Consider the following 13,948-nt stretch of genomic DNA (forward strand, 5'->3'; position numbering starts at 1 on the left):
ACAGGAGTCGCCCAGCCAGCTAGTGGAAAGACCCACTTTAGCACACCAGGAGGAGATTCTAGTGCCTCGGCATTCTACAACAAACGGGTCTCCCAATGCCTCAGCAAAAATAGGGTAGCAGCACTACAAAGGGCCTCAGGCGGATAAGCACCCGGCAGCATTCGTCTGAAAGGAGCTGAAGAAAGCAACCTAGAGGTGCCAAAAAGTTCCAGCCTTGTTGATTCCAGCCCAACACCAGATAAGCTGTCAAAACCCTACAGCCTCCAACTGCCAACCAGGAAGAGATCCCAAAGCCCAGGTGGTTGAACAGGCAAAAGCCAACAGCTGTACCTCCGAGTGCCTCAGTGAGGATGGCGTAACTGGTGGAAACCAGCTCAGAAAACCACCAGGTGCCTCAGCATTCTACAGCAAAGAAGTCTCCCAGTACCTCAACAGAAATAAGGGAGGCAGCACCGCAAGGGGCCCCAGGCAGATAAACACCTGGCAACACTTATCTAAAAGGAGCTAAGCAAAGCTAAAGGAAAGGAAAAGCAGGCAACCTAGATTTACCTGAAAGTCCCAGCCTTGCTGATTCCAGCCCAACACCAGATAAGCTGTCAGAACCCTACAGCCTCCAATTGCCAACATAAGAGGCCCCAGCACACAAAGCCAGTGACCAAGACCTAGGCTCCCAACACAACAAGCTTGGGTCAGTTCCCTCTGCTCCCCAGCAGAAGAGCTTAATCTCTTTAAAGGCTAGGGAATAAAGAAACACCATGAGTAAAAAGAAATGTACGATAGATTGATATTATGAGAAGAGTGAAGATCAAGACAGAAATTCTGAAGAGGCCAACACTGTCATCAAACCCACATCTGCAACATCAAAAGGGAATATGAACTGGTCTGAAGCCCAAAAAGTCTTCTTACAAGAACTCAAGAAGGATTTTAAAAGTCAAATGAGAGAGGTAGAGGAGTCCTTTAAAAGTACAGTTGGCCAATTGGAAAAAAAGTACACTGAAGAAAACAACTCCCTAAAACACACAATTGGCCAATTGGGGAAAAAAGTACAATGAAGAAAATAAGTTCCTTAAAAATACAATTGACCAATTGGAGAAGAAAGTACAAAATCTAACAGAAAAAAATAGTATGTTAAAAATTAGAATTGAACAAATGGAAACTAATGACTCTATGAGAGAGCAAGAATCAGTCAAACAGAAACAAAAAAATAAAAAAATAGATGAAAACGTGAAATACCTTATGGGCAAAACAGCTGACCTGGAAAATTGATCCAGGAGAGACAATTTAAAAATTATAGGCCTACCTGAAAGCCATGATGAAAAAAAGAGCCTGGACAATATCCTTCAGGAAATCATAAAGGAAAATGGCCCTGAAGTCCTAGAACCTGAAGGTAAAATAACTATAGAAAGAATCCATCACTCCCCGCCTGAAAGAGATCCCAAATTAAAAATGCCAAGGAATGTAATAGCTAAATTCCAAAATTACCAGATAAAAGAGAAATTACTGCAAGCAGCCAGAAAGAAACTAGTTAAATATCATGGAACCACAGTCAGGATTACACAGGACCTTGCAGCCTCTACATTCAAAGACCATAGGGCATGGAATATGATATTCTGTAAGGCAAAGGAGCTTGGAATGCAGCCAAGGATTAACTACCCAGTGAAAATGAGCATGATTTTTCAGGGAAGGAGATGGATATTTAATGAAATAGGGGACTTCCAAACGTTCCTGATAAAAAGACCAGAGCTCAACAAAAAATTTGATCTTCCAAGTACAAGATTCAAGAGAGACATAAAAAGGTAAATGGAACAGAAAGATACAATATGTTGTTAATAAGGGCAAAATGTTTACATCCCTACGAGGGAAGATGACACTTGCAACTCTTGAGAACTGTATTGTTATTATACCATGTTAAAGGAGTATACATAAAGGGGGTGGATATAAGTTGACTTTGATGTAATGATAAAAAAAAATTTAATCAAGTGGGTTAAATGGATCCAAGTAAGTGGATTAATCTGAGCTAAGAAAATGTACTGAGACAGGAGGAGGCAGACAAGGGTAAATTATGTTACAGGAAAAGACAAAAACCTATTAGAGCAGAAGTAAAGAAGGGAGGGGGATGAGCATTGTTTGAACCTTTCTCTCATCAAATTTGGCTCAAGAAGGGAATAACGTAATCAGTTAGGTATAGAAATCTAACTTGCTCTATAGGTGGTAGGAGGGAAAGGGGAAAGAAAAGGGAGGGGGAATAGAAGGGAGGGAAGAAGCAATAAGGATAAAGGGGAAGAAAAGGGAAAGGGATAATAGAATGGAGGTGGGACTGAAGGAGGCATTGGTCAAAAACAAAATACTAGTGAGGGGGGGAAAGGAGAAGGGAGAAAGAAAAGCATAAACGGGGGAGAAAAGGATGGAGAAAAAGACACAGATAGTAATCATAACTGTAAATGTAAATGGGATGAACTCTTCCATAAAACGGAAGCGTATAGCAGATTGGATTAAAAACCATAATCCTACAATATGTTGTTTACAGGAAACATATTTGAAAAAGAGTGACACATACAGAGTAAAGGTAAAAGGCTGGAGCAAAATATATTATGCTTCAGCTGAAGTAAAAAAAGCAGGAGTAGCAATCCTGATCTCAGACAAAGCAAAAGCAAAAATAGATTTTATCAGAAGAGATAAGGAAGGAAACTACATCCTGCTAAAAGGCACCATAGACAATGAAGTAATATCATTACTAAACATATATGCACCAAATGGTATAGCATCCAGATTCTTAGAGGAGAAGTTCAGGGAGTTACAGGAAGAAATAGACAGCAAAACTATACTAGTGGGGGACCTCAACCTCCCCCTCTCTGAACTAGACAAATCTAACCACAGAATAAACAAGAAAGAAGTTAAGGAGGTGAATAGAACATTAGAAAAGTTAGGTATGATAGACCTGTGGAGAAAACCAAATGGGGATAGAAAGGAATATACTTTTTTCTTGGCGGTACATGGCACATACACAAAAATTGACCATGTACTAGGACATAAAAACCTCACAATCCAATGCAGAAAGGTAGAAATAGTAAATGCATTCTTTTCAGATCATGATGCAATAAAAATTATATGTAACAAAGGGCCATGGATAGACTAAAAAATAATTGGAAACTAAATAATCTAATCCTAAAAAATGAAGAACAAATCATAGAAACAATCAATAGTTTCATTCAAGAGAATGACAATAATGAGACAACATACCAAAACTTATGAGATGCAGCAAAAGCAGTTCTTAGGGGAAGTTTTATATCTCTAAATGCTTACATAAATAAAATAGAAAAAGAGGAGATCATTGAATTGGGCATATAACTAAAAAAACTAGAAAAAGAACAAATTAAAAATCCTCAATTAAACACCAAATTAGAAATATTGAAAACCAAAGGAAAAATTAATAAAATTGAAATTAAGAAAACTATTGAACTAATAAATAAAACTAAGAGCTGGTTTTATGAAAAAACCAATAAAATAGATAAACCTTTGGTTAATCTAATTAAAAAAAAGCAAGAAGAAAACCAAATTACTAGTATCAAGAATGAAAAGGGTGAAACTACCACCAAGGAAGAGGAAATTAAAACAACAATTAGGAATTATTTTGCCCAACTATATACCAACAAATTTGACAATCTTAGTGAAATAGATATATATTTACAAAAACATAAATTGCCCAGATTAACAGAAGAGGAAGTAAAATACTTAAATAACCCCATCTCAGAAAAAGAAATTGAACAAATCATTGATCAACTCCCTAGAAAAAAATCTCCAGGGCCAGATGGATTTACATGCGAATTCTATCAAACATTTAAAGAGCAACTAATTCCAATACTATAAAAACTATTTGGTAAAATAGGTAAAGAAGGAATCTTCCCAAATTCTTTTTATGATACAAATATGGTGCTGATACCTAAACCAGGAAGAGTCAAAACAGAGAAAGAAAATTATAGACCAATTTCTCTAATGAATATAGATGCAAAAATTTTAAACAAAATAGTAGCAAACAGATTATAGCAACTTATCACACGAATAATATACTATGACAGGTAGGATTTATACCAGGAATGCAGGGCTGATTCAATATAAGGAAAACTATCAGCATAATCCATCATATCAACACCAAAACTAACAGAAACCACATGATCATCTCAATAGATGCAGAAAAAACTTTTGACAAAATACAACACCCATTCCTATTAAAAACACTAGAAAGCATAGGTATAAATGGAGTCTTCCTTAAAATAATAAACAGCATCTATCTAAAACCTTCAGCAAGCATAATATGTAATGGGGACAAGCTAGAAGCATTTCCAATAAGATTGGGGGTGAAACAAGGATGTCCATTATCACCACTGTTATTCAACATCGTACTGGAAGCGTTAGCTTTAGCAGTAAGAGAAGAAAAAGACATTGAAGGCATTAGAATAGGCAAAGAAGAAACAAAGCTATCACTCTTTGCAGATGACATGATTTTATACTTAGAGAATCCCAGAGAATCAAGTAAAAAACTGCTTGAAATAATGAACAACTTTAGCAAAGTTGCAGGCTATAAATAAACCCACATAAATCATTAGCATTTCTATATATTACCAACAAATCCCAACAGCAAGAGATAGAAAGAGAAATTCCATTTAAACTTACTGCAGACATTATAAAATATTTAGGAGTCTACCTCCTGAAACAAACCCAGGACTCTATGAATAAAATTACAAAACACTTTTGACACAAATAAAGTCGGATCTAAATAATTGGAAAAACGTCAGTTGCTCATGGGTAGGCTGAGCTAATATGATAAAAATGACAATTCTACCTAAGCTAATTTACTTATTCAGTGCCATATCAATCAAACTACCAAAAAAATTATTTTATAGAGTTAGAAAAAATGATAACAACATTCATTTGGAAGAACAAAAGGTCCAGAATACCAAGAGAACTAATGAAAAGAAATGCAGGGGAAGGTGGCCTAGCCATTCCAGATCTTAAATTGTATTATAAAGCAGCAGTCATCAAAACTGCTTGGTACTGGCTAAGAAATAGAGTGGTGGATCAGTGGAATAGATTAAGTATGCAAGACACAGTAGTCAATGACTATAGTAATCTATTATTTGATAAACACAAAGACCCCAGCTTCTGGGATAAGTACCTACTCTTTGAAAAAAACTGCTGGGAAAACTGGAAAAGAGTGTGGCAGAGGCACATGATTTAGATATAAAGGCTGATATTATAAGCAAACTGAGAGAGCAAGGAATAGTTTACCTGTCAGATCTATGGAGAACAGAAGAATTCATGACCAAACAGGAGATAGAGAACATTACAAAAAGCAAAATAGATAATTTTGATTACATTAAATTGAAAAGTTTTTGCACAAACAAAGCCAGTGCAATTGAGATTAGAAGAAAATTGGGAAAGAACTTTTACAACCAGTCTCTCTGATAGGGGCCTCATTTCTAAAATATATAATATGAACAGACAGTTCTCAGATAAAGAAATTAAAGTCATCTATAGTCATATGAAAAAATGCTCTAAATCACTATTGATTAGAGAAATGCAAATCAAAACAACTCTGAGGTACCACATCACACCTATCAGAATGGCCAACATGACAAAATAGGAAAATGATAAATGTTGGAGAGGAGGTGGTAAAATTGGAACACTAATGCATTGTTGGTGGAGTTGTGAAATGATCCAACCATTTTGGAGAGCAATTTGGAACTATGCCCAAAGGGCTATAAAAATGTGCATACCCTTTGACCCAGCAATAGCACTTCTCGGGCTATATCCCAAAGAGATCACACAAATGGGAAAAGGACCTACATGTACAAAAATATTCATAGCAGTTCTTTTTGTGGTGGCAAAGAATTGGAAATTGAGAGGATGCCCATCAATTGGGGAATGGCTGAGCAAGTTGTGGTATATGAATGTGATGGAATACTATTGTGCTATAAGAAATGATGAACAGGCTGACTTCAGAAAAACCTGGAAAGACTTGTATGGTCTGATGCTGAGTGAAGTGAGCAGAACCAAAAGAACGTTGTACACAATAACAGCCACGTTGTGTGATGACTAATATTGATAAACTTAACCCTTCCTGACAATACAAGGATCTAAGACATCTCCAGAGGCCTTGTGATGGAAAATGCTATCCACACTCAAACAAAGAACTATGGAAGCCGAATTGTTATTATTTTTTCTCTTCTGTTGAGTTATGTTTCCTCTTTCTGATGGTTCCTCCTATTGGTTTTAATTTCTACCTACAACATCACTAATGTGAAAATATGTTTAATATGAATGTAAATATATAGCCTATATCAGATTGTGCGCCGTCTTGGGGAGGGTGGTGGGGAAGAAGGGGGAGAAAAATTTTAAACTCAAAAGCATATGGAAGTGATTATTGATAAATCAAAATAAATTAATAAAAAAATTAAAAAAAAGAATTCCTTAACTAGATTCTTTCCCCTTGCATTTATCTTTTAAGAAAAAACAACCATTTGATAGGAAATAATTAGTTTGTACCTTTATCCAAAAAGAATACTTATATCCAAAATCTGATACATGTCTCGTTCATTCTTTACAATGGATGAAATAAGCTTTTCCTAACTTATTGCTCCAGTCCCATCACTTATCTTATTCAAAAGCCTTCAGCATCTTTTGAATTACATTACAGATCCCTTATTCTGGCATTCAAGACCCTCTACAGTCTGGTTCCTATCTCCATATCCACTCATATGTCATTCTGTTCCTGTTTATATATTCTATATTCTAGATAAACTAGATTATTCCTTAATCTCATTCTCTATTTCTCATTTTTATGACTTTCCCTACTCCAAACTACATTGCTGTCCCCCTCCCATTACCATTTCTTGACATTGCTTCTTTCTCATCACCAATGAACACTGTTGCCATGATGATTTTGTTGATTCCTGGTCAATTGGAAGTGATCTCTCTCTCTCTCTCTCATTTCTAATAAGACTTTGTCTAGACTTTTCCCATATGCCTACTGCATTATTCTTTGTATCACATTTATGCAGATGTCTAATCCCCCCATTTCACAGAGTGTTTAGACTTTAACAACTTAAATTTACCCCAAGACTTTTGAAACACCCTGTACTATAAGTTCTTTCGTGGCCAGAACTGCATCTTAGTTGATATTTCTGTCTCCAGTGCCATGTACATAGTATGAGATTAAGAAATATTTAGTGGATTGATTTAGAGTCAGGATAGAGTCATCTCAATCACAAAATGTTAGAATTAGACCTTCTGGTGCAACCTCTACTTGAACAAGATTCTGCTCCATAACATTCCCCAACAAATGGTTGTCCAGTCTTTTCTTAAACACTTCCAGTGAGGCCAAACACTTTAACTCCCAAGATATCCCATGACCCTTCTGAGTAGCTCTTATTTCTTAGGAACATTTTCCTGATATCATACCTAAGTGTTTTCTCTTTTGCAACTTTCGTCCATTTAATTCTATCCTTTGGGGTCAAGCAAGGCAAATCTTATACTTCTCTATGCCAGCCCTTCAGATATATAAGGCAATCATGTTCCTCTTGTATCTTTGCTTCTTCCTCCTAAACATCTCAAATTTATTCAACCAGTGCTCAAGTCAAATGAATTTCATCATTCAGTTTATTCTCCCTTTATATGTTCTCCAGGTCATTAGTGTCCTTCATAAAATATGGTGCCTACATCTGAACATAGTCTTTCTGTTATGATCTAATAAGGACACAGTATGGAAGAAATGTAGCCTGTGTTGTAAAATAATTGGTGTTTATAATGATGCCTTAGATTATTCCAGAACATAATCTTTGAGCAGAAATAGCTCTTCTTGGTCAGGTAATATGCTCTTCAATTACATTTTCAGAAGAATTATAATGAAGATCCAATTCAGTGAACATCTAAGCACCTACTAACTACAAGGCCCTGGTAATACAAAGCTCTTCAACACTTTGCAGTTAAATAAAGAATCTGCATAATTATTACAATCCAAAAGAATGTAATAAGGGCAAAAAAAGTGGCCTAAATAGAATGCTATGCAAAATTTAGGAAGAAAATGATAGGGAGATAAATTTTGAGCTAGATGGGCTTCTAGAAGCCATTGAGTCTGACTTCCTCATTTTATAGATGAGGAAACTGAGGCAAGAAAGATTTAAATGACTTGCCAAAGGTTGCACAGCCAGTATTGGTTTGAGGTAGGACTTGAACCTTGGTCTTCCTGAGCCCGGGTCCATTGCCATATCTACTTCTTTAGCAGTGCTCAGACTTTTTGGGCTCAGGCCCTCTTTATACTTTTGCAAATTGATGTGGGACTGAAAACTTTTGTTTATATGTGTTTTGTCTATTGATAGTTACTGTATTAGAAATTAAGACATTTAAAGTTTTAAAATACTTATTAATTCATTTTAAAAGCATAATAAACCCATTATATGTTAACATAAATACATTTTTAGACAAAAATTAACTTTTTCAAAACAAAAATTGAGAAATGAGTGGCATTATTTTACATGTTTTTGCAAATTTAATGTCTAGCTTTTAGATGACAGATGGATTTTTATAATCTGCTTCTGCATTCAGTTTGTTGTGATAGGTTGTTTTGGTTCAAGTCTATGAAGAAAATCTGGCCTCGTGCGCATTTGTAATTAAAAATGAGGGGAGAATTTTCATAAGCATTAATATTTTAATGGGCAGCTAGGTAATACAGTGGATAGAGTTCTTGGCCTGGAGTCAAAAGAACCTGAGTTCAGAAATGGCCTCAAACACTTCTGGCTATGTGACCCTGGGTAAGTCACTTAACCCTGTTTGACTCAGTTTCCTCATCTATAAAATGAACTAGGAAAGAAAATGGCAAAACATTCCAGTATCTTTGCCAAGAAAACTCCAAATGGGGCCACAAAGAGTTAGACACGACCAAAATAACTGAACAACAAAAATATTTTGATACTAATGTCTTAGTATTATTACCTTACAGTTCTCTGAAGGGGTCTCGAGAATTTCCATGGGTTTGCAGACCACACTTGAGAACTTTTATATTACATTATGTTGTGGAGGAGGGGGCAGGTAGTTGTGGGCAGAGTCAGGAATGACTTTATGGAAGAGATGATGTGAGTTAGGTTTAGAAGAAAGGGAAAGATTTAAAAGGTCAGATGCTTGATGTAGGAAATCTTTTCCAGCAGTGCAGCAGAACAAAGAAGAAAGAAAACAGGACAATAATAGCGATTAGTGGCTGTCATATAAAATACATCAAGGAGAATTGTGTGAGAGGAAGCTAGAAATAGGGATAGGAACCACATGATGGGTTAGGAGTGTAAATCAAATATGTCCATAGGGAGTACATATAATGTACCAGGCTAATGACTGTATTCTATGCTCAAGGCAACAAAGATTCATTAAAAGGTTTTGAATAGAGTAGTGATATCATCCTAGCAGTACATTAAGATTACTCAGATAACTGTGTGATTAATTGATTGGAGAGAAAATAGAAAAGTGGAGAGATATCGGGTTAGCAGGCTCTGGTAATAAGCCATTTGAGAGGTTATGATCAACTAAAGAGTGATTTCAGTGGGAGTAGAAAAGAAGAGACAGATTGTATATGGGATGGATTCAAAGATAATGCAAATGTTTCCAGACTAGGTGACTAGAAGGTGGTAGTACTGTCAGTAGAAGGTAACAGGTAAGCAATCTTTTAGGAGAAAATGATTGGTTCACTTTTGCACATGTTAGATTTGAGATATTGTTCAGACACTGATGTTTAGCTCATGGGATGGAATTTTAAAAGACCTTAGAGATTACTCTTGCTTCGAGGATTAAGAAACTGAGGCTTGAATAGTTAATTGGCTTGTCTGAGATCACGTAGGTCATAAATTCATATATTGACGACTTAAATAGACACAGATGAAGAAACTGAGGGCAAGAGAGATTGTGACTTGCCCAATATAACATCTATTAAATAGCATAGTTAGGGTTTAACTAATCAACTTGGAGCTGAAAGGGAGCTCAGAGGTCATAAAGTCTACTGCTTCTATTCTACAAATGAATAACTCAGGTTCTGTTAAGTTTAAGTGATCTGGCCATGATCACATAGCTAGAGGTAGATTTATAGGTAGTTTTCAAACTGAGGTCTTCCCAATGCAACAGCCAGCATTTTATCCACTATATTATTCTGTTACTTATAATAATGGGTAATTCAGTATACAAATTTTCATCTCCTAGTTTCATCACTCCCGCACTTTATGAAACACACACACACACACACACACACACACACACACACCCACACCCCTCCAAATGTTCCATATTATAAAAGTTGTGAAGAGGCAATGTGGTGTAATTTCTGGAGACCTGGGCAAGTCTTGCCTCTGACCCATACTAGCTTTGTGACACTGGGCAAATCATTTAGCTTCTCCATCTTCTAAGCCAAACACTTTTTCTTCCATTTCTCACCTCCTGTATCATGGGACAAATGGTAAGTTACCCTTGAATGACTTGTTCTTTTCTTTATTTTATTTTATTGGAGGCAGTTGGGATTAAGTGACTTGCCCCGAGTCACAGAGCTGTGTCTGAGGCCATATCTGAACTCAGGTCCTCCTAACTCCTAGGCGGGTTTTCTATCTGCTGTTCTACCTACCTGCCCCTCTATTCTTTAAAAATACGTTTTTGATATCTTTTATTTTTAAATTATTTGTATTTTCTAAAACATTCCTCCCTCCTCCTCCTTCCAGAGAGCAATCCCTTATAACAAATAATAGACAAAATGGGAAGGGAATGGGGGAAGACTTTGGTAGTACTGACCATTGTATTGAAAAAGACCAATTTTGTATGTTGTACTATATACCCATATCCCCCCATTCCTGAAAAGTATTGAGAGGAGGTACCTTCTCCTGACTCTTCTTTGAGGGCTAAGGTTTGACATGATAATTTCATAGCATTCAGTTTCTATTGTTTTATCGTTGCTGTTTTTTCCTTTTACTACAATGTCAATTCAAAACAATTTTCACAACATTGTGGTCATTGTATATATTGTTTTCCTGCCTCTGCTTATTTTAGTCTGCATCAATTCGCAATCATCTTCCCCATACATCATTATATCATTTCTCACAGCATGATAATATTTCATTATATCCAGGACTACACTTTGTTTAGCCATTCTTCAAGTAACAGGCACCCACCCTCCTTTCTTTCTTCCCTCTCTTCCTCCCTTCATTCCATCTTTTCTTCCTTCCCTCCCTCCCTTCCTCTATTCTTTTTTTCTTCCCTTCCTCCCTGCCTCTTTCCCTCCCCTCTTTCCTCCCTCCCTTCTTTTTTCCCTTCCTCTTCTTCCTTTCCTCCTTTCCTCTCTTCCTTCTCTCCTTTCCTCCCTCCCTCTCTTCCTTTTCTCCTTTCCTCCCTGCTTCCTTCCCTCTGCCCCTCCCTCAATTCTTTGCTAATAGAAAAAGTGCTGCTATAAATATTTTGGAGTATTCAAGACCTTTATTTTTTGTCATTTATCTCCTTGGAGGATATGCCTTGCGATGGAAGGTCTGGGTCAATGATAATAGATATTTTAGTCAATTTCTTCACTTAATTCCAAATTGCTTTTCAGATTGGTTGGGCCAATTTAAGACTCCACCAACAGTACATTTTTATGCCTCCCTTTTTTGGATGATTCCTCCAACATTGACTAAATTCCTTGTTTGTCGTCCTTCCTAATTTGCTAATAAAACCTCAAAGTTATTTACTTTTGCATTTCTCTTATTATTAATGATTTGGATAATTCTTTCCTGTGATTGTTAATAGTTTTTAATTCTTTAAATAACTATATCCTTTGACTGTTTACGTATTGGTGAATGACTTTTGGCCTTATATATTTCTGTTTCTTGTCTATAGATCTTGGATATCAGGTAATTATCAGAAGTATTTGATTGAAAAATTATTCTTTCTCAGTCAATTCCTTCCCTTATTATTCTAGGTGTATTAATTTTATTCATGCAAAAGCTTTTTTAATTTCATGGAATTGAAATTACCTATTTTATCTTTTAGAACGCATCTATCCTTTGTTTGGTTAGGAATTCTTTTTTGCTTTTTGGTGAGGCAGTTAGGGTTAAGTGACTTGCCCGGGGTCACATAGCTACTAAGTGTTAAGTGTCTGAGAGTAGACTTGAACTCAAGTCCTCTTGACTCCAAGACTGGATCTGTATCCGCTGCACCACCTAGCTGGTTAGGAATTCTTAACCAATATTAAATTCTAATAGGAGAAGAAAAGACATATGAAGGGTGATTTTGTCTGGCAAATCACCTTAATTCTCACTCCTTTAAATTAATAGATAACCATATATAATACACATACATGCATATATACATATAAATGCTTATGTGTGTGTCTATTCATGTTATGTGTATTCTGTTAATTGTAATGCTACTGCTTTTATCCAAGTTGATTAAATTAATTTTTTCTAAGAGTTTTTATTTGTGCATTTGCCCTTTTTTTGTTGCTCATTACAAAACTGCAAAGTGAGAACAGCCAATGGTTATTTGAATTACAAGATGTTTATTAAAAAAAACACACATACACACACAACAAAAATAATCAGATAAACTTTGAAGAGATCAAAGATTCTGATGGACCGTTTCATTCATTAAATTTGTGGCTCAAACATCCTATGTCCCTGAATATCCTCAGTATTTCAAATAGCCACCAATCGATGGTTCACAGGCTGGTTAGCTAAAATAACATTTAATGCACTCTAAACAACTTTGAACAAAAAAGCATTGACTTTCATTTCTTTGACTCATTTGAGCAATTAGTTTAGGTTAGTTGTCTGACATAATGAAATGGGACACTGGAAGGAGTGCTAAATTTAAGTCAGGGAACCTGGATTCAAATCTAGACTCCCCAGATTATTAGTTATGTCACAACAAGTAAATCACTTAACTTTCCTAGGCCTTAATTTCCTCATCAATAAAATAAGTTAGACTAGATGGCCTTTTAAGTCCCTTCAAAGTCATTAACAATGTTAAACATGGCTCACACCTCCTCTTAGAATGCATTTCACAAAGAAATATATTTACTTTGCTAGGGTGGAGTGTCTGTGTCTCTAATTTCTTCCGTTTCTAAAACGATCCAAATATTAATTTAAAGAGCATATTGACTTCGTTTTTCTGCTACCTTTTTGACTTTGGATTGCCCTGTTGGTTATGACTCGTCTTTCTCATGTTCTTTGCAGCGAAAGCCTCATGGATTCCTGGTGAATATGAGACTTGAAGCAGTGGATAAACGTAATCCCAGTTTAATTCGTGTTGCCTCTGTTGTAGATGTAGAAGACCAAAGAATAAAGGTAATGTTTTCGCATTATTAATTCTCCGCTCTATCCTCCAACTGCTTCCATTTCCAGGATGTCATCGCATTTACCAGCAACCTGCTTCTGCAAATGTAACACCTAATATATAGAATGCAGCCTTGTCTATAGTGGAGATAGTAATAATAGATGCTGCACGCTTTTCCCTCTATAGAACACCAAGGATAAAATGTGCCTGATTTATTGAGAAATCAAGCGAAATGAGACTGACCTCATTTACCAACACAAGCTTTGCTGAATGTGATTAGTCCCTGCACTCTCATTTATTTAGGAGGGGGTAGGCTAGGCAGGCTAGAAGTGACTCACGAGCTCTAGAGAGATGCTAATACATTTTCCATTTAGGCCATCACCAGAGTTTCTCGCATGCTGATAGCATCATTGTTTTTTTTTTTTTTCTCCTCCAAAAGCAGCTGTACCATTGCAGTCCTTGACAACAGCAACACAATTTTTCCTTTTTCTCTTATCTCAATCACATTGTGCAGAATAGAAATGCAATCCCAGTGCTATAGCTGAAAGAAGAGATTAGGTTTTAAGGTAACATTTTGATTAATAATCACATCTCTGAACCTTCCTCAAGATGATATATATTT

General features: G+C 36.1%; 1 protein-coding gene across 4 annotated transcripts in view; it reads left to right on the forward strand.

Annotated features, from left to right (window-relative positions):
• The window catches only part of LOC114054055 (lethal(3)malignant brain tumor-like protein 4), a 504,773-nt gene that overhangs the window by 203,575 nt on the left and 287,250 nt on the right, over positions 1-13,948 (forward strand). For all 4 annotated transcript variants that reach the window (XM_027877122.1, XM_027877124.1, XM_027877123.1 and 1 more), the window contains one exon: positions 13,227-13,337. In XM_027877122.1, the coding sequence (XP_027732923.1) occupies positions 13,227-13,337 (111 nt within the window). The remainder of the gene's footprint in view (positions 1-13,226; positions 13,338-13,948) is intronic.

This window comes from Vombatus ursinus, unplaced genomic scaffold, assembly GCF_900497805.2.
Source record: "Vombatus ursinus unplaced genomic scaffold, bare-nosed wombat genome assembly UNPS02014812.1, whole genome shotgun sequence".
Taxonomy (NCBI): domain Eukaryota; kingdom Metazoa; phylum Chordata; class Mammalia; order Diprotodontia; family Vombatidae; genus Vombatus; species Vombatus ursinus.